Source organism: Rutilus rutilus, assembly GCF_951802725.1.
Source record: "Rutilus rutilus genome assembly, chromosome: 17".
Classification (NCBI taxonomy): domain Eukaryota; kingdom Metazoa; phylum Chordata; class Actinopteri; order Cypriniformes; family Leuciscidae; genus Rutilus; species Rutilus rutilus.
Window position 1 is genome coordinate 14,379,167 of NC_140230.1, and position 22,109 is coordinate 14,401,275.

The following is a 22,109-nucleotide window of genomic DNA, read 5'->3' on the forward strand; positions in this document are numbered from 1 at the left end:
ACATAGAATATTATTCAAACCTGCTGAAAATAAAATATTCAAGTGGTAGAAATATTATTTTACAATCTGAAACCATCCTGAACACATAATTTATGCAAAACCAAACTGATGCAATATTTGTTTTCTCCAGGAGGTATGTAATACCTGGAGAACCTGTTAACATTCCCGTTCATCTCAACGGGAGTTGATCAGAAATGCAGAAACAGCCTCGGAAGGGCCCTCCAAAAATTGCATGACATTTTTCTCATTTATAGGTTGCTTTCATTTTTTTTTTTTTTTTTTTTATAATGCACTTTAACTTTTGAATGGCCATTGATGGAGAAACAGCCTCTTTTACCCGTATAATGATCCAGTCTTCTCACACACCAAAACGCATTTGACTATGGTCAGAATCATCATGTGGATTTTGAATGCTACCTCCGAAAAACCTATTCATATCTTCAATAATTAAGTTGCATGATTATTGTTGGTAAAAAGGTGTTTTTCTGTGGCAGTGACCGCCCATTCTATTCCATCTAAATTTGGTTCAACTGAGTCACACCTTCCACATATATTTTCCTTTAAAACAGAAAATTCTGTCGAACATGTTGACATTTTGAGTATTTTTTGTCTATAAAAAGAAAGTCAGTGGGGTTCTATAGCTGTTTTGGACCCCATACTGACTTTCATTGTATATGGAAAACATCCTTTTAAAATATATCTTGAAACAACCTTCAAAATATCGTATTTTGTGTTCTGCAGAAGAAAGAAAGTCATAGATGTTTGGATGACAGATAAATTTTTTTATTTTTTATTTCCCTTTACATTTTTTGTTGTTGTTGCATTTAGTCCCTTGACAATGACCTATGTGTGTTAGTAAGGTTTCTTTCTTGCCTCATTATTAGACACTTCCACTGAAATTTATGAGGTAAACAGAAGAAGCACTTTCTGCACATTATCTGATCCGAGCTGCAAAGTGCTCTCACTCTCAACCTAAATGTCCTGCAGGAAATACCAGCGGAGGCTAGACTGAGTAACCTAATAAAGCCACAGCGCCTAAATCATCAGACGGAGCGGAAACATGCCCCTTTAATACAGCCAGATGGAGATGCTAATTGGGTTTGGACCGCCAGTCAACAACCCTGATGCCTTTGGGCTTCTACGTGCTCGACCTAGTGGCTGAATCAGGATAGAGCTGGACTGAGGTGACAAATTCACATGGAGAGAGACTGAGCAGGTCTTAGTGAAGGACGACATGGCAGTGAGCAGAGGAGGGAAAACCTCAGGATAAGGTGGGAGGAGGGAAGGAGAGCTGATGCAAGTGTGTGAGCGTGAACCTGAAATGTTGCCAGTGTGTCTGTGAGGTGTATTGCCCCAGATGAGCCAGGACCCAGGGGAGAACAGAGATTTCTCATTTGTTTCCAGGTCCACCTACAGCACTGGGCTCCTCTGCCAACGGCAACCTGAAACGAGTACATCCCGCTTATAATGCCACAAACAATTATGATGAAACTCTAAGGGGAGCAAATATAGCCATGCATAAATAGCACATATGTAAACAAACACATTTGCTGATGGAATATTTCACCCTGTTCTTTTGTAGTAACTCACAATAGTTTCCTCTTAGGTTATTACCGTAAATTAAAAATAAAACTGAGTTGAAAAAAGTAGTTTCTGTTATCGAACCATTTTCACACGTATCAAACCATCTTCACATGTCAGATAAGACATCTAACACAATCTCATTGCATTGGTGAATTGGTGACTAATAATGAATTAATTTCCCTTTTATGTTTACGCCCCAGGCGGTTATATTTAGGGGTACACCTGCATGCCTATTTTATTTTTTCTAAAAATGTACATTCTCATACAAGTCACATTATACAAATTCATACAAAATAGCCACCTTGTAAAATACTGTAGTTACGTTATTCCTTTAGATCGGGTTGGGACATCCCACCTACCAAACTGAAACAGAAGTCTGACTGCTGTATCTAACTAAAACTAAATTAAAAATGTAAAATACTTTTTATAACAGTTCTTGTCCTGAAGCTTGTCTAGTAGTACAGTAGCTTGTCTGTGTTTGCGTGTTCCAGACACACTGTCAGTAATGCTGCCTTTATGTGCTATTGGAATTATCATAAATACAAGTTAGTTAAAAATTGGACATGAATGCCCTCTGAAGACCACTGGGAACCTTGGGGATAATTTTGAAACCCAACTTTAAACATGGCGGAGGGGAGAACAATTGTGGTAACTTTATTTTGATGGTCCACTTTAGACATTCTACTAACTATAAATAACTTTTCAACTACATGTCAACTAACTCTCATTAAAATATTTGTAGACTGTCTGCTTAATATCTGATAACATTTTATTTCGATGCTCCACCAACAGACATTCTACTGACTAAGTAACCTTGTCAACTAACCCTAACACCTAAAGGCCTATTTATACTTCTGCATCGAACTCACGCCGTAGCTACATCGTAGGCTATGTGTAGCTCGCGTACCCTTCGGCGTACCCTGACGTGCACCTCTCCAAAAATGTAACAACGCGTCAACTCTACGCGGACGCAAGCGCTGTGATTGGTCTGCTAGGACCGCTCCCTCGGGTTTCACATGCTCCCTCTTCAAGTGTAATTGCGCGTCAACGCGGACAACGACGCAGAAGTATAAATGAAAATCAACGCGTTGCCTACAGCGTAGAGGCTCCGGCGTAGGTCCGACGCAGAAGTATAAATAGGCCTTAACCCTTACCTAACAGTCTACTAATACTTATGTTAGTCGTTAATGTTAGCTGACTTGTAGTTGCCAAGTTACTCATAGCTGAATGTCTAAAGTGGACCATCGAAATAAAGTGTACTAACCACAATTGCTGCTGTGACTGGTATTCTTCATTAGTTTTCTCCACAACAGCTTGTCTTGTTGTTAAAGTAGTGCATATTTACATATATGAATAATTATCTGAAGCATGTTTTATACACGGCGAAAATAACCTGTAGCCATTTGGAATTAAAATTCCAGAATTGTCAGCAAGCTGATATAGTGTGGTGAATGTTTGACAAAGAATGAGACTATATATACACACCAATAATTAAGCAAAGAATAAACCTGGTGCCCTTCATGATTCCTGTTCTTTTCGACAACAAAAGCTTGAACGCTACAAGCTTGTAATCACGACTTCAGAAATGGAAACTATAGGAAATTTTTGAGAGCATGTGAAGGTCATGTGTGGTCACATATGCAAAAAATGTTGCGGGCAAAAAAGGTCCATCGTCTATTTGCAGAAGGCTTGTGTAGCAATGTATAAAGCACAGCTCACACAAAAGTCAATTTCAAAGTAAACACGTTTCTGTCAGTCAACGCGGTGAATCCCCATGACCAACTTGAATCCATTATGAAAATCTTTTGTCCTCACATGAAATTCCCAACTGTGAGTATTGACATTGATAGGCTATTATTGCATTTTCGGAACAACAGTGACAGCACCTTGGCTTGGCATCAAGGGATTGTTTATGTTATATATACAGAACATTATAGTCCAACAGTTGGACGCCAAACAGTAATGCTTTGTTTATTAAGAGCGCACTGCAGCTTTTTGCTGCGTTAAAGGGTAACTAAACCCTAAAACAACTTTTTTTAGTTAATGCTCTGTAAGACTGGGGCTTTATTAATGCTGTTCATTGATGCAAGTAATTTTTTTTGACATTTGTGTTTAAAGTGTTTTAATTCTACAAAATATGGTGTAAAAACGTCTGAGTGCTGCCCTCTTCAGGTTGAACGGTGGCTACTGCAGTTGAATTTTCTTAATGAAAGTTGTGGTTCCTGTCGGTCCACGATCCGTTTCACGCATGCGCGTAGCGGTACCACGCATGCGATGAAACACTTGACGGCCAGGCGGCACAACTTGCGGCATATTTGTGTAACATTAGTTGTATTGTGTTTAACATTTCACAGCGGGTCTATTTTGATGCTTTTAAATGTAGCTTACGCTATGCATTACGATGTGTTTACGTGGTTGCCAATCCAAAATAATAAAGGAGTTGTGAGTTGTTACATGAACATACATGATCAGTTTCCTCCATACTCTCCTTTGCGATTCATTGCTGTGTGGTATTAGGCTTAACTTACTTAACTTGCCGTGTTTTGGTCTGAGGTCAGTAGTATTGTCAAAGACGGTTTGTGTCGTTTTTTTTTAAATTAAAAGCTGCTAATATTAGTTAACGTTTAAGTTGAGTAATTTTGTATTAGTATGAGTCTATATAGGCTAATATATATCTATATAATCTAAATGAGGAAAATAATCCCTTAAATGTTGTTTACAGAAGACAATAAGGAACATAATATGCATTTCTGCCTAGACGATCTGCATGCGTGAAATGGATTGTGCAGGTGGAACGGATTGTGTACCGACAGTTCCCTCTGACGTCAGAGGGAACCAGCTAACCACGCCCTTGCCTATAGAGAGATGCACGCCCCCCCCCCCTCCGCTGGGCTCTGCCTACTTTTCCAGCATTTTTCAAATATTGCCAGTGGGTGGAGTCAGGCTCTGACCAGGGGTTTAGTTAATCTTTAATCTTTAAATGTGTGAGCAAGGATAGGGTCGATTCTGATTGGCTGTTAATATGCTTTTATCGTTCATTAGCTGGAAAAACGTTCTGAATCGTTCAGTGATTCTAACAGCATTATTTTTCTGTTGTTATCATTATAGCTGTGGTATGAACTTTGCTATTCTCATAGAATTAGAACAATTAAAACTTTATAGATATATTGTCCTTGGTGTGAACAGGCCTTTATTATTTGTGGCTCGATCTTTCTGCATGTTACATCGTTACGCCAGTAGGTGGCGACAAGCGACTTTTTAACTCATTGAATCAGTCACTCAAACGATTTGTTCAAAACACTGATTCATTCAGAAGAAACCCCACGGTGTTCAGTGTGTTGCTCTGGGATACGAGACGGTTTATCTTGCTTCGGTTTTGTAACCTTTTCTGTTGGTGGAGCAAAATGAGAGAAATGAACTGGCAATATCGTCTCTAAAATGTAAGTTATTACCCTATTGTTTGTTGAACAATTGTATAAAAGCAATATCATCCTTGCAAATGTGCTTTTGTTTGAATATCAGTGTGCCTGCGGCCGTGTTACAACTCAATCACATTAAAGTCAGTTCATGTTCCGAATAATATTCACTCAAGCACTCATGCTTGTGTCATGTTGCTAAATTGGAAAATACTATTAAAGTTTTAAGAAAAGCAGGTCAACAAATATAATAACTTTGATCGCTACATCTTATTGACTTGAAAGGACTTTTATCATTATTACATCATACCTTTAGTCTGTTAATCATATTCTGAGGAGAATAGACTACATTAATGCTCTTTATGAATCTTTAAGGCATATATAAAATAGTTGTTTTTCAGGTGTAGCTAATTTCTTTTGATATTTCTTTGAGCAATTTTGTGTTCAAAAGTACAGCTACTGTCTCTCTCACATACACCCAAGCCATTAATGAAAAAGTGTAATTTCTTGGTCAGACAGTGCACCTAATCCATTTATTGGAAGAGTTGCAGAGAGAAAGAGACAGACAGACAAAAAAAAAGAAAAAAGACAGATCTTTGAAGCAAAGAAAAACAAGTGAGCAGACACTCTGGAACTGACACCTCCTCTCCCACACAAAGTGGTCATCATCCAGTATGGAACAAAAACACGCTGCAGTCTGATCTAATTAACTAAAGAGCAATATTTGCTCATCCGGAGGACAGCTAATGCAGTGCTGCCTTTATATGGAACGAGGCGAGAGTAAAGAACCAAAGAAAGAGTGCAGAGCTTTCAGAGTAAACACATTTAGTGCCCTTGAAAGAAAAAAATATATAATGTGCTTGGACGGAAATGTATGGACATAATGCAATTGAGTCTTGTTTTGTATGTGAGTTACTTCATGTAGTCAAAAAAGCTGTAACATATACATCCATATAAAAACTGAACTCCATCACCCTTTGTCTGTGTAAATGCAGAGCATGATGTGGTGCCGTCTGTGATGCGACACAAAGCCCATTGTGGCGACCTTTCCTTTTGATGTGCTCTCTTGTTCTCCTTTTCTCTCTAGTTTTGTTGAGAGCTCTCCATTTAGCTCACATTTAAATTCAGAAAACGCAGGAGCTTTTGTCTGATCCAGCTCATGTCCTGGAGGTGATAGCAGTGGCCAGGCATATTTGTGTTTGTGTGTGTGTGTGTGTGTAACTCCAGCTTACACTTTGACGCTACACTTAAATGCTTTAATAAGACTAGAACGAATAAAGGCCAGTGCTGACGTGGATGAGCTATAACTGGCCCCCTGCCACTTAGCTTTTTTTCTGTCCATTTATCAGGGCTACTTGCTCTTTATGAACACAAATATATATACCCTTTCCTTTCAAAAACCAGCAGGGGAAGTATAAATATTAGTGTATACGCTATCTGTAAATAAATGGCGAAGAGTATTTTAGATGCAGAGATCTAAATCGATCACCTGACATACTATGAAGATGCACAATTAAAATGATAGTTCACCCAGAAGTCAACATTTACTGACCTTCTTGTCGTACAAACCTGTATGACTTTCTTCTGCGGAACAAATTGATTACATATCGAAATTATGACACCCCAAAACAATTATTACAGACAAAAGTCAAAATTAAGACAACTTTTTATGTCATAATTATGACTTCTTATGGCATAATTATTAGGGTTGCGTATCTTTTGAATTTTAGTGCTGCTAATCGATTTTGATGAGTATCTATTCTCTGTTTTGATCTCAATAAGGTAAAAAAATTTAATAAAATGAAATCAAACATTTAGATATCAAACATATGTATTCTGTATCATTTTGCAAAACTTTCTTTTGCAGCTGAATACCATGAACAAAAATAGCGAATCGCCTTTACGCCGAATGTCACATGAACAAACAGGAAAATAGGTCTCATTGCATCCACTTGTTGGATAAAGTGTTAACAGAAGTGCAAACTGACGGTGATATCTATGGACGTAGATAACCGGACTAGCGATCCGCTAACCTAGCCAATTCTTTTTATTGTTGGTGCTTTATCCTATTTAAATATCTAAATGTTAGTGAGAAGAAGAAAAATAAAATAAAAACACTTTCAGATATCAATCTGCATATGCGATGGACATCGATTATGCTCATCTTTGGTAGCTCTTCTGAAAGTATCTTAAGTGAAATGGTATTTTTGGTATTTATCAAAACACATACCTAAACCAGAAGCGATGCAAACTGTTTTATAGAATATTGAAGTTTGTTGCACATAACCTCCAATGAGACTATAGATGAGTTATTTTGCTTCTTCTTGCACTTGAATGCCATCAGGTTGTGTTCGGGTCATTTTGACCTGGAGAAGATTTTATTTTTCCTGAAAATACTAGTTAATGTTATCCCATTGGACTGAAACTTAGTGACTTTGTTTACAAAGGGTATAACTACTTCTCAAATGTTTTTTGACAATTTTCGTACTTTTTTAGGGGAGGTTTTGTCACCTTGTTACAGTTGTTATGTTCCCAGTCAAATATGACCGGCCTACAAAAAATAGCCAAAAATATCTCATTATATTATATTATCACTCAATATTTTTGTCAACTTGACAAATTTTTTGAGTAAAAAAAGCATAATTTATGAATAATTTTGTAAATATTAAATAAAATATATATATATAAAAAAATTTGCACTGTTGATCACACTAGTCTACTTTAATGTTTCACAGGGAAGTTTGTTTTGAAAAACTTTTATTTTGTACAACATGGCACAAAGTTATCCTTGTGGTGTACCCGGTCAAAAATGGCCGGCCGTTGAAAGTGAAGGGAAGAGAACTAAAAAATGTTTTTCCAGGAGCATGTTCATTATGGGCATGTGTGCTTGCAAACATCGAGCCCTTGGACCTATGCATGTGTGGATACATGCATACACACGCTACCCAAACACGCACACACACGTTAAAACACACAAACTATTTTGAATATTACACACATTCTTTTTCACAGAGAGAAACTTGATCCTACCCTGAACTGCATCTAATATCCATTCATCCATCTGACATTCATACACACACACACACACACACACACACACACGTATGCGCAAACTGGATTTAGTCCGCAATGACCGTTTCAAAAGAATCTTTCTTTCATGTTCTTTGTTTCATCACAGTTTTCAGACAAAATATTATGACATTTTGTTTTGGGACTAAAATGTACAAATATAGATGTTATAGCACAGACACATATAAATGCTTCACTGTGCCTTGCTTGGCATTTATTTTGTAGCAGCACAATGGCAAAGAAGCTCTGTGTGCATGATGTTCTTCATCAGATCATTGATCAAGATTCAAGTGAGGAGGAGGCGATGCAGGATGGATCTTGCAGTGAAGGAGAATTAGAAGATGTATCAGAAGAGGAAGGCACCACATGCTACAGACCTTGAAACAACTGATGAGCAGCAGTCTTCTGATGATGAGGGCCCACTTGATGTTACGGTTACATTCTGGTCGAAAGATGTTACTTTGTCCTGGTCTTCACCCACGCCTATGAGGCAAGGTAGTTTTTCTTCTGAGATCCATCCTGCATCGCCTCCTCCTCACTTGAATCTTGATCAATGATCTGATGAAGAACATCATGCACACAGAGCTTCTTCGCCATTGTGCTGCAACAAAATAAATGGCAAGCAAGGCACTGTGAAGCATCTATATGTGTCTGTGCTATAACATCTATATTGTACATTTTAGTCCCAAAACAAAATATCATAATATTTTGTTTGAAAACTGTGATGAAACAAAGAACAAGAAAGAAAGATTCTTTCGAAACAGGGTCATTGCAGACTAAATCCAGTTTGCGCACATGTGTGTGTGTGTGTGTGTGTGTGTGTGTGTGTGTGTGTGTGTGTGTGTGTGTGAGAGAGAGAGAGAATGTCAGATGGATGAATGGATATTAGATGCAGTTCAGGGTAGGATCAAGTTTCTCTCTGTGAAAAAGAATGTGTGTAATACTCAAAATAGTTTGTCTGTTTTAACATGTGTGTGTGTGTGTGTTTGGATAATGTGTGTATGCATGTATCCACACATGCACAGGTCCAAGGGCTTGATGTTTGCAAGCACACATGTACATATGTGTACATGAACATAATGAACATGCTCCTGAAAACAAAATGTTTCTCTTATTTTCAGTCTCTCCCATTCACTTTCAATGGCTGACAATTTTTGACCGAAATGAGATGCCTACTCTCAGATAAATGAGGCCTACGATTAATCAGATGCAAATAGAAATATAAAACCAGTCCTAATTGAAAGAGAACAAGTTGACAAAAAGATTGAATCCAATATTGGGTTATAATATAGCATAACAAGTGATTTATTAGCTATTTTTTGTAGGCCGGTCATTTTTGACCGGGAACACAACAAGTGTGACTATGTGCCATTTTGTACAAAATAAAAGCATTTCAAAACAAACACCCTGATTAAACATTAAAACGCACTAGTGTGATAAACAGAGCAATTTTTCTTCATATTTTATTTAATATTGTGAAAGCTATTGATAAATAATGCTTTTTTTAAACTAAAAAAATTAGATGCCTACTCTCAGATATATTGAGGCCTACTATTAATCAGATGCAAATAGAAATATAAAACTAGTCCTAATTGAAAGAGAACAAGTTGACAAAAAGATTGAATCCAATATTGGGTGATAATATAGAATAACAAGTGATTTATAAGCTATTTTTGTAGGCCGGTCATTTTAGACCGGGAACACCACAAGTGTGACTATGTGCCATTTTGTACAAAATAAAAGTTTTTCAAAACAAACTTCTTTGTGAAAAATTAAAGTAGGCTAGTATGATAAAAAAAAAAAAAGAAACCTTTCCCTTTAAAACCTCACTTATCGTGCTTATGCTACTCTAAATAATAATGCCTGAACTTCGTATTTTGAGCACTTCTTGCGTTGTTGTTGTTTTTGCCTCTTCATGATGACTCGCTTAATTTAGTCCTAATTTGTAAGTCGCTTTGGATAAAAACGTCTGCTAAATGACTAAATGTAAATGTAAATCAACAGTGCCGATTTTTTTCATATTTTATTTAATATTTCTAAAAATATTCAAAAATAATGCTTTTTTACTCAAAAAATGAGATTCCTACTCTCAGATAAATGAGGCCTACGATTAATCAGATACAAATAGAAATATAAAACCAGTCCTAATTGAAAGAAAACAAGTTAACAAAAAGATTGAATCCAATATTGGGTTATAATATAGCATAACAAGTGATTTATAAGCTATTTTTTATAGGCCGGTCATTTTTGACCGGGAACATCAAAAGTGTTATAGGGTTTTAAACACAACCTGAGGGTTAAAATTACATTAAAATGTACACATAGGAAACGATAAGCAGAATCAAAATGCAAGTGTTTTATCAAATCCATTGGAAATTTAGAACTGGTTTTAAAGTGGAACCAGTTCTCGATACCCAAAGTCAAAGCACAGATTAATTAATTGGTTGTCTTGGATATTAACCTTCCTGTATAGTGCAGTTGATTAAATGTGTATGCCTGCAGTAGAAAGTGCCATTAACTGACTAGCTCAGTGAGTTCATAAGGACGCCAGACTGCTATTTTATGCGCTATTTATAGATGCATGCTTATGCCATTAATTACTTGAGTTACAGGTACTTAAACTCTTGCTATAATATTTACTAATATCAGTAACCCTTTCCAAGCATGCTTGTTTCAATCTCCCCTTGAGCTCATCCTAAAAAAATCATTAGCCATTATGCTTGAGGAAGTGAAACCCACCTCTTTAAATGCTCAGTGTTATGAGACGGTCATCACTGCTTTTAGCATGATTAGCACTTAGCGTTTGGGTGACCAGATGCTTTTAAGCTTCAGACTGGGAAAGGGGTTATTTGGTGGGCCTACATATAGTACATACAGTGGGTACGGAAAGTATTCAGACCCCCTTAAATTTTTCACTCTTTGTTATATTGCAGCCATTTGCTAAAATCATTTAAGTTCTTTTTTTTTCCTCATTATTGTACACACAGCACCCCACATTGACAGAAAAACACAGAATTGTTGACATTTTTGCACATTTATTAAAAAAGAAAAACTGAAATATCACATGGTCTTAAGTATTCAGAACCTTTACTGTGACACTCATATATTTAACTCAGGTGCTGTCCATTTCTTCTGATCATCCTTGAGATGGTTCTACACCTTCATTTTTAGGTCCAGCTGTGTTTGATTATACTGATTGGACTTGATTAGGAAAGCCACACACCTGTCTATATAAGACCTTACAGCTCACAGTGCATGTCAGAGCAAATGAGAATCATGAGGTCAAAGGAACTGCCTGAAGAGCTCAGAGACAGAATTGTGGCAAGGCAAAGATCTGGCCAAGGTTACAAAAACAATTCTGCTGCACTTAAGATTCCTAAGAGCACAGTGGCCTCCATAATCCTTAAATGGAAGACGTTTGGGACGACCAGAACCCTTCCTAGAGCTGGCCATCCGGCCAAACTGAGCTATCAGGGGAGAAGAGCCTTGGTGAGAGAGGTAAAGAAGAACCCAAAGATCACTGTGGCTGAGCTCCAGAGATGCAGTCGGGAGATGGGAGAAAGTTGTAGTAAGTCAATCATCACTGCAGCCATCCACCAGTCGGGGCTTTATGGCAGAGTGGCCCAACGGAAGCCCCTCCTCAGTGCAAGACACATGAAAGCACACCTGAAGGACTCCAAAATGGTGATAAATAAGATTCTCTGGTCTGATGAGACCAAGATAGAACTTTTTGGCCTTAATTCTAAGCGGTATGTGTGGAGAAAACCAGGCACTGCTCATCACCTGTCCAATACAGTCTCAACAGTGAAGCATGGTGGTGGCAGCATCATGCTGTGGGGGTGTTTTTCAGCTGCAGGGACTGGTTGCAATCGAGGGAAAGATGAATGCGGCCAAGTACAGGGATATCCTGGACGAAAACCTTCTCCAGAGTGCTCTGGACCTCAGACTGGGCCGAAGGTTCACCTTCCAACAAGACAATGACCCTAAGCACACAGCTAAAATAACAAAGGAGTGGCTTCACAACAACTACGTGACTGTTCTTGAATGGCCCAGCCAGAGCCCTGACTTAAACCCAATTGAGCATCTCTGGAGAGACCTGAAAATGGCTGTCCATCAATGTTTACCATCCAACCTGACAGAACTGGAGAGGATCTGCAAGGAGGAATGGCAGAGGATACCCAAATCCAGGTGTGAAAAACTTGTTGCATCTTTCCCAAAAAGACTCATGGCTGTATTAGATCAAAAGGGTGCTTCTACTAAATACTGAGCAAAGGGTCTGAATACTTAGGACCATGTGATATTTCAGTTTTTCTTTTTAAATAAATGTGCAAAAATGTCAACAATTCTGTGTTTTTCTGTCAATGTGGGGTGCTGTTTGTACAAACGATAATCAAACATTGAATAGCCAAGGTAACTAACTGAAAACACAAGAAAACTGTTCTAAACTAGTGCAAAATCACACAAACAAACAAAGAACACACATCCCCTGTGACATACCCCCCCCCATCAAGGAGGCACATCCTTGTGTTTCATTAAATAACATCAAAGTCCATTTTGGAAATATGCAAAACTGGATTTTCTGATTTGTTAATGTCAGGAGAATCAGTTTTGTCTAGAAAAAGGAATCAGGAAAAGTTATTACAATAAAGCAAAATATGGATTAGAGTTCAGAGCAGTGTGACAACAGAAGGGATTGGAGTGAGAGTTTTAAATAAAGTTTGACTGTCACACAGATGGCTCCCCCTGTGTGCTCTGAGCTACTAATTCATCTTAAACACATTTGGCCAGCTGGGAAATCCCTCCTGTAGAGCAACACTGGCCTCAATATACACCCTACCTGCTCCACAAATGACCACACACACAAACACAAGCTAAACAAGTTCAGCTTAGACATGCGTTAGTGTTTACACAAGCTAGGAAAGAATGTGTTCTCCTGAGAACTGTACTTGGCAATGAAAGTAGTTGGCAATGAAATATCACATAGTACACTGTTAAAAATAAAAGTTCTTTAGTGCAGAACCTCAGGTTCAAGAAACCCTCACTTATCAAGATCCATTTTTGGCTGTATTCTTGAGTTGCTATATGGTTCTTTAGTGGTTAATAAAGTTCTTGGCGTTTCATTAATGGGTCTTCAGGTCAGTGCGTTGATGTGTTTTTAAAGAACTTTGTGGAAGTCAAAAGGTTCTACGAAGCCTCTAAGGGGAAGGTGATGAAAAATATGAGATGGGTAGAAAAATCCTTCAATGCTTTTGCGTTTGTTCGCAAAACTTTTGCATTCTCATTTCGCAGAGAAACACAGCATTCGCTTGCAAATCTTTTGCGTTTGTTCGCTAAAATATTGTTCTCACAAAAGGCAAAGTTTCCTGGGGAGCACAACAATTTTGTGAGCGAACATAAAGTTTCTCGGGGAACATTTTAGAAGAGAATGCAAAACCATCTAAATATAATTTTTAAATTACAAATAATAAATAAATAAATGTTATATATATATATATATTAGGGGTGTAACGATACACAAAACTGACAGTTCGGTACGTCCCGCGGTTTTGACGTCTCGGTTCGGTTCGGTTCATCTAGGTTCATTTAGGTGGAGTGGGTTTTTTTTTTTTTTTTTTTTTTACAGTGCTTTAATTAACAAATTGTGTCACAAGGATAAAAAAAATCATCTGCTAATGCTGTAAACTATATAGGAGCCCTTACTTGCACATTACTATAACATTAAAGCTTAACAACAGAGCCTAGACTTTTAGCCTAAATTCAGTTGCTATTTATTTTTAGATATAATAATAATCAACACTCAAGTAACAAATTGTATGAAAACATGTAAACTGCACATAAGGCAGTTTTTACATTAACATATGTTTTTACTCTAATTTATTATTGAATATAATCATTTACACAGTTGCTGTCATTTTCATGACAGATATTTTAAACATACATTAAATAATCAAGATGTCATTAACAGGTTAAGTAAAATATAATATATAGGCTAATATAGTGCATTTATTTAGTGAAAGAGTTCATTTCCTTAGCAAACCAACAAGCTGTGGACACTGAATGACTTGCCTGAGGTAACGTTAACTGTTAAATAAAGCTATGTGAAAAACTAAGCGTTTTACTGACGTATTTCCGCTGTTGAAACACTGACTGAGCGATTACACGAGTTATGATGTCTTTCAGTAAGTATACTGTATCTTTCAACATACCTTCAGGTGTCCATTCATATTTATTCTGTAACTGAGGAAGAGAATCGCGTTTACTCGCGCCCCGCGCTGCCGCTTTAAATGAGGAGCCGTAGGCTACAGTGATCTGTCACGCCACATCAAAGAGCGCCAAAACGACATTTAATGTTTGAATTTCGTGATCAAATAGACAGAATTTGAAAGATTACACCTTGCTTATTATCGAAAGTAACAAATTTCACTGAGCTTATTGCGATTAAATGTGGTTAATGGTGGTTAACTTAGGCAACAACGCTGTATTCGTTGTACACATAGGACATGAGGTCCAATGAGCCGGGACAGCAGGGGGCGGGGCGGGCGTGTTCGGTACGCCATGAGAGTATCGCGATTCCTATCGTGGGTGGTGTATCGCGGTTTTTCGGTTCGGTTCGAAAATCGTTACACCCCTAATATATATATATATATATATATATATATATATATATATATATATATATATATATATTCATGGCTGTCAAAGTTAACATGTTAACAATTATGATATAAATTTTTTTTATTAAATATATTTAAAAATATTATTTCATATTTAATATCAATTATTTAACATCTGTTTTCACAAATCTTATACATGAAAATATACAGCTGCCTGTATATTTTAGGAAGGGAACCCTGTAAGCGGGTCCAGAACAGTTTGAAAACCACTAGTATCAGACTATAAAATAAGCTGTGTTATAAATAGAGTGGATATTTATTGGCATGTTGAGCCTTTGCAGTTCCTTATGCAACGTGCACATTCATATTTTAATCAATACAATACACCGAGCATGGCATTGATTGCAAGATCTGAAATGCATGTAGCCTACTGTATATTGTTCTCAACCATAGAAATTTTGCTTTTTTTTTTCTCTGTGTGCTAAGCACAGAAACCCCGCGAGAGTGTCAGCGCTGCGGCTCAGAGCAGCGGCAACATGTCAAGCAAAATGCAGGGAGGTTATATTTATATCTGCAGGAAAAAACTGGTTGTGTGTCTTTTTATGGAGGCCAGAAGCATGATAATAGAAGAGAGATGGAGCGAGAAAGAAAATGAGAAAAGAGATAAAGAATGACAGCATACTAAAACAGAAAGAGAGATAGACACAGAGACATGCCTTCTGGCTGTAGATGAGGGCCACAGCTGTGTTTGGTGTGGTATTTTTAAACGCATCAATGCTGCTCCAATCCCCGCACCGCGCCTGACCTATTTATAGCCCGAGCCGGCCATTGTTCTATTTCTGTCACCTGTGGGCCATGCTCTTGTTGATTCACATGCAAATCAGCCTCCTCCTCTCTGCAGCAAGCAACTTGACGGAAAACGAGAGGGAGAGAGATTGAATCAGGAGCTGCAACTCTGAAAAAGCGGAGAGCCACCTTGGAGGACAAAAAAAAAAAAAAAACTGTTTGAGAGGGAGGGAGGACCGAAAACAGTGAATCTGACACATCGGAGAGAAAATAACAAGCAGTTTTGTCGGGACAAGAGGAAGGCAGAGCGCAGAGAGTGTGAGAGACTCTCCTGCTGATTCTCAGAGCCCACTTAGGTGTCGACTGGAGAAGGATCGAAGAGAGGAGATGAGCAGAGCAGAGGAGGAGTGAAGCTTTTTAGCGTTAGTGAGGGAGAGCTCTGTCACTCTTCGGGTGTCGCTTAAGAGGAGGAGGAGGAGGAGGAGGCAGGGGCGAATGTTCCTGGTCTCTTGAGAGAGAGAGAGAGAGAGAAAGAGAGACAGAGAGACAAACACACAGAGAGAGACCGAGAGAGGAAGGGACAAGTTGGCAGACGATGTGCTGCTAACTGAAGTACTAATGCTCCAGACCATTTACGAGGCCGACTCTTGTTTCTCTGCAGACGGCATCGGGAAACACCGGCTGCCTCTGACCCCTCACAACGCTGATATGCACAACGTCAACAACTCAGGTAAATCTCTGTCAGTATTTCACATCCTAAACTTGTGACAGCATCATCAAGAGAGTTTTATTCTGCTGGGTTTGCAAGATTCTGAGTACTGTAAGATTGTGTTTTTGATGTTGCAATGATCTCTGAGGGGAAAGTTTTCAGGAGAGTACCGTTCTGTGGATGTGTATTAGTTGGTTTAACCTTAAATCACTAAACTAACAGGGAGGCGGCTTGAGGTATGTGTAATTATCCTGTCAGACGTCATTTCGGCAGAAAGGGTAGGTTATAATGGGCATGAAAACAGAACGCGTACAGGATGTTATGCGACTTTAGCCTTTAATTCAGGAGAGAGGAAACTTCCTGAGAGAAATACGCTGTCAACATGAAAGGCACGTTACTTTTTGCATTTGCCAAAGACAATCAGCCCATTCTATTTCTGACCTGACACTGTTTGCTGAGAGCTCGGGTCTGACATCACTGAGCGAGTGTGTGTTTGCTTTATTGTCTAAAATTTGAGCGTGACTCATTTTTGCTCTTTGCTGTTGTTTCTGACTTGCGGTTGCTGCCAGAAAGCTGCTCTCACAACCTCTGACCGGTTCAGAATGTGGTGTTCTGGGAAATCCATGATATGAAAGTTGGGGTGAATTGGGGGTGGGGAGGAAGTGCATGTATTGTATATTAAGAAGACAGATGGAGTCATTTTAGTTCCTGAAAGAAGGGTGGAGGGCATTGCTTCACCTCTGATTTTTCTCTCTTGCACGTATCATTGCAGAACCGCAGGAGTTATGTCTAGATTTCAGCTTTGTTGCAACATAGCTGAAATTTCACTGAATTTTTTAATCAGCACAAGCGTAGCATAATGCAATCCCGCCGTTCTAAATATACACTGTTAGAAAAAAAAAGGTTCTAGAACCTTAAAGGGTTCTGTCAGGCACTTCATTGATAGAACCTTTTAGGGGTTCCCATCACTTTATGGATTTAGTTTTAATTAATAAATTTTGTTTTAATAAATTTTTCATTTTAATTAAATATCATGAATGAAACATACTTTATCACTAGAAAAAAAAATGTAAATAACCCATTCAACATGAAAGTAATACACAGACATTTCTCCTTATATAGAAACTTTCTTTTTACAAAATGAGTCAAGAAACCGAGAGTTCTATATAGAGCCACGTTGAACCGTTTTTTTTAAGGGTTTTATTCAAAACCTCATTTTCGTGTACTGTGCACAAAGACGAGAAAGACTGAGCTGTCGTCTTCAATAAGCCTCAGCGGAGCAACCTGTTAGGAGGCTAAATCCAACCAACCAGGTCAGTAGGGCGTCCCGTTCCACCCATCAAAACTCTGATACCGAACAATTCAATTAATGCTCATCTGTCCAGTGAAAGCCCTTTACAGGCATGCGAGGCATTATACAGAAGTATGTGGTTAAACAACAGCCACCCGAGTGAGGCAGGCAGGCCTGTTGCACGCTCTATGGGTCAGCTATTATTAGTATGTTATTTTCAGCTTATAGCATTAGCGTGCTAAGATTAGCCACCGTGGCACTTCGCCATCATACCATCTCCACATAGCCTACTCTTAATATAACCGTACAGTGGAACAGTTATTAACAGAGAGTTTTGTCACCGTCATGTGATAAGCAGTGGGGTTTAAATTATTGTCAACGAGGGTCCACTTGTTATAAAAAAAGACCGTTTCTTCTTTTTGTGTTTCATTTCTGTCGTTCTGCTCGATGCAAATAGCATATCTGCAAAATTCAAAGAGTGTAGAGTAGGCTATCTGAAGTAGTTCTCATAACATTGTGATCTTTTCACTGTGTGATCAACGATCAGATGAACTGTGCTTTGGTAACTGAGGCAAATAGGTCAAGTTAAGTATTTCTTAAGAGTGCAGACTAAAGGATTTATTCTGTAACACTAACCAAGCTCAAGGAAACAGCTATTTGAAAATATGTGATCAGAGTCGAGGCAGAAATCTATGGGAGCTATGCGGCTGTCGGAAGATGTTTATTGTAATGCTAATGTGCGCTCACTGTCAGTTTTAAACCATTGAAGCTAGACTTCGAACAAATGTTATAGTCATTCTGATTATGTGGATTAAAGCAAACACTTTAGAGGGCTACAAATCGGGTTGAATCAACAAAATATATTGAATGAACAGGTTGAAAATCATCTTCTGTCAGCCAGCGTTGGAGGAAAATATTTTGCAGTTTATTTGACTTGTCTGTTTCAGCAAAAACAAAACACAGTGTCTCAAGTGTAAAGAACTCGTAAATCTATTCTAATACACTTGCAGCAATTTTATGCTCACAGAGCAAGAAGTCCCTTAATGTTGGTGATAATTAGTGACAATTTGTGCAGTTTGCCATCCTTGTGGTTTTTAATATACTTCTGAATAAAATAAAAGGCGGTTCATGCATCATCTTGTTGTTTTTTTCTGTAGCCTTTCACTCTATGACCCCAGGTTATTTTACTTTAAAAAATGATGTTTTGGATCATGCTAATGACAGTGATAAGCAAGTAATGTGATCATGCGGTCTATGGAGAACTATACAGTAGAAAATTAAACATTTTGTTGGGCTGTTATGAGTGGAATGACTCTCTCACTGATGCGTAATGTTATGGATGTGATCACATTTCTTAAACGTGAGCTTTATGTGCTATGTGCCTTTTTATGGTTTTGAGATTTAGATTATTGCAATGATTGGTTTTCCAAATTTTGAAGAGTTTCTAGGTTTCTAGGAAAATATAGTTGTGTGTGTGTCTTGTTGGGACATTTTTTGGTCCCCATGAAGAGAAAACAACTCATAAATCAGTGAATTTAGTTTTTCTTTTTTAGAAAATGTAGAAATGCAGACAGATTTCTTTGAAGATTGTGTTTAGAACTAGAGTTAGGGGATATACAGTTTGTACTGTAAAAAAAAAAAAGTCTGAATTTCCCCATAAAACATGGAAACTCAACATTTGTGTGTGTGTGTGTGTGTATGTATGTATGTATATGTAATGAAAATATGTTTTGTTGAAACATATTTTATTTAAACCCTCAAATTTCTAAATAAAGTATACAATGTATGTCGGGGGAAGGCTATTTTTAAATACACCAGGAAAAGTCATTTATATTTTATACGCTCATATTTTACCAGTATATTTTTCTGATAAATTTTTTCATCCCCCCATATTTTATAATGCATCCAAAAATATACCCGAAAACATCTTTTTTTGCTGAATGGAATGATCTGGATTCCCCCTGTCCTGTTTTTGCTGTGAGGAATAAGCTTCTACTTAAAAATACAGCAGCGTTTCCTGCTTTAGACACGCCTGCAGCTCAGAATAACATCAGCCGTAATGAGCACTCAGTCACCGCAGCATATACAGCCAAAAAAGCATCACCCTGTTTTTGCTAAGAAACATACCATATCCCCCCCCAAACATAAAAAAAACTGTTATGAGAACAGAGGTTAAGAAATAGATTTCCATTTAACTGTGCTAATTTATAGGGCACCTGATTATTTTGCAGCTTGTTAGCGGTACATAAACGATGCGCAGGGTATGCAAGTCTCACTACAAGAAAGGTTAACATATGCAGCATTTGAAGCATACTAAAATATGAGCTTATTTATGCATTATTATTTTTTTAAATGTCATGAACCATGTAATTTAATTTAGTTATACAACATTACCACTGACTCTGTCAAGCTAAATTAAACTTAAGTATATTTCCTTTAAAATTAAAAGGTAACAAATCATAGTGTGACACATTTCTCCCAATAAAAAGTGTCATGTATAGACGGTTCATTAAGAGTCTAATTTAGTACCTTTTCACTTAACGGTGTGTGGGTGGTTTGCTTTTGTAGCTGGATGCGGCACTACAAACTCGACGCTTTGATTATCTCTGTAATCAACAGTAATGAGAAACATGAGTCTATGAGAAATGCATTGCTCAAGGGATTATGGGAAATGTAGTACAGCAGATGTGTCACCATATCCCTTGAGTCTGGCCCTCTGGGGGAAAGGGAACCGTTTGGACACAGGCCAGGATGCTTGTCATCCCTTCCTGCTAAAAATAAAACAGGGTGCTTACGGTCTTCAAACTTGTGTTTACTGATTCAGTGCCACATCTGCACCACAATTCTCCTCTCATGTCATACCGTTCAGTTGAGAATTCAGAAGTAAAACCACAACTAAAGAAGACAGTTCATGAAAGCTAAGGTGCTTGAAATGTGGGGGGTTAAGGGTGGGAGCGGGCCGCCCAATAGCTTATATAAATTTGACAGGTTGCTTTTATTTTTGCCCGAGTTAAAATTACCAGATGGCTCAACACGTTTGACAGTCTTTCACACATTCCCTATATTAAGAGTGTGCTCAGAAATGCAGTTATATTTAGCCCAGTTACTGCTGGTTTGCGACTCTCTTTTCAGCTCAACTGGCGTTAATACATCAACAGCTCTTCTTGGCTTCATTGCACATAATGTTCTCGCGAAGGCTCATGGCCAAAACACAAGGTGTGAGCATGTTTTGTCTCATAACATTGATTTAGTGATGATGTCAGGTGATGCAATAATGGACCGCTTCCCACTGTACTCTCAACAAGTGCCATGCTGGCAATTAAAATAGAATGAAAAACATGCACGTCATTGCGGTTCTATGGCATCCAACCTGTTGCTTCAATTACTAAGTTTATTTAACAATAAATGATGAAAGCACAGTGGATTCAATCAATATAGACTACCTAATCCAATGACAGAAACGGTTAATATTCGGTTCGCTAAATGGTATAATGGTAAATAATAAAAATGAATATGGCGATACTGTACTACAACACAGCTGAAGTTTCCTGAACAGTGCATGAAAATTTTCAGTCTATTGGCGCGTAGTGTTTCTTTATAAAGTGACATTGCCAAATACTGGCCTGGCAGCATAATAGGCCTACAGTGTTTTTAGTCGTGTGAACGGGGATTGTTTTGACAACGTTGTCGCCTGTACGCGAAAAACGCAAAGGAAAAACGTTGTTACCCTGCAAATGTACCCTCAGTAATATTCAGTGCAAACGGTGAAGTATGATTCCCAAACAAATGAGAATCATGAGTCTGTTCTTATTAGTGAATCAAAACACTTTTTTTACTATTTTTACTATAGTAATAATAACAGCAAATTATGGATAATTACATGCAACTAACCCTAAACCAAACCTTAACCCTAACCTCAATCCTAAAGCAAGTAGGCCTATACATGTAATTAATTAATATTACTTAGTACTTGTACACTGTATCAACGTTTCCTTGCGATAAAGTGTAACCCAGTGTAGTAACTGGCTGGTTGTTCAAATGACAATGTGATTAGATACACATTTTGTGTTTTGTCAGTAATAAAAAAATAAAAAAACAGTAAAATATGTTTACCGCATTTTTGTTTTGTTTACGATTGCTGTTTAATGCATAATTAAGATGTATTATTGCATAGTGTTTGTGCTTCCTCAAGAAAGCAACATACACAAAAATTATATCAATAAGTTATGACAACATTTGTTTTTACATTGCTTTAACTAATCAAAATAAGTTTACTTATACTTTTTATTATACAGTTACACAAGATTCAACTCATTTTTTAAGTCAGTTTAATGTAATCTAAGTTGACTTAAACATCCAAGTTGATTGTACTTAAAAATTTAAGTCAGCAACTTTTTTTACAGTGTAAAAAGTCCAATCACCTTTTGCAAGAATTGTTTGACATTTATTAATTAATTTATCTCATTTAGCAGTGGAATTTAATTTCCCCCCTAAGATTTATTTCTAAAAAAGTATTACAAGAATGGTTAATGTAACTGTTGAGGAACCAGAACCATGACGAGGAATCGAAACTGGAACCATTCAATTCTTTACAGTTTCAATCCCTAGACCTAATTGTTCACATTAGACCTTCAATGACG

The 22,109-nt window shown here is 37.7% G+C and overlaps 1 protein-coding gene across 2 annotated transcripts in view; it reads left to right on the forward strand.

Moving 5' to 3' along the window:
* Positions 1–22,109, forward strand: part of hdac9b (histone deacetylase 9b) — a 63,267-nt gene that overhangs the window by 20,405 nt on the left and 20,753 nt on the right. Inside the window, exon 1 of one of the 2 annotated variants that reach the window (XM_084386101.1) lies at positions 15,581–16,199. The exons of the other annotated variant lie outside the window; for it this stretch is intronic. Coding sequence (XP_084242227.1) covers positions 16,088–16,199 — 112 coding nt within the window. The 5' untranslated portion in view covers positions 15,581–16,087. Of the gene's footprint in view, positions 1–15,580; positions 16,200–22,109 lie in introns of those variants that run through there. 2 annotated transcript variants of the gene reach the window in all.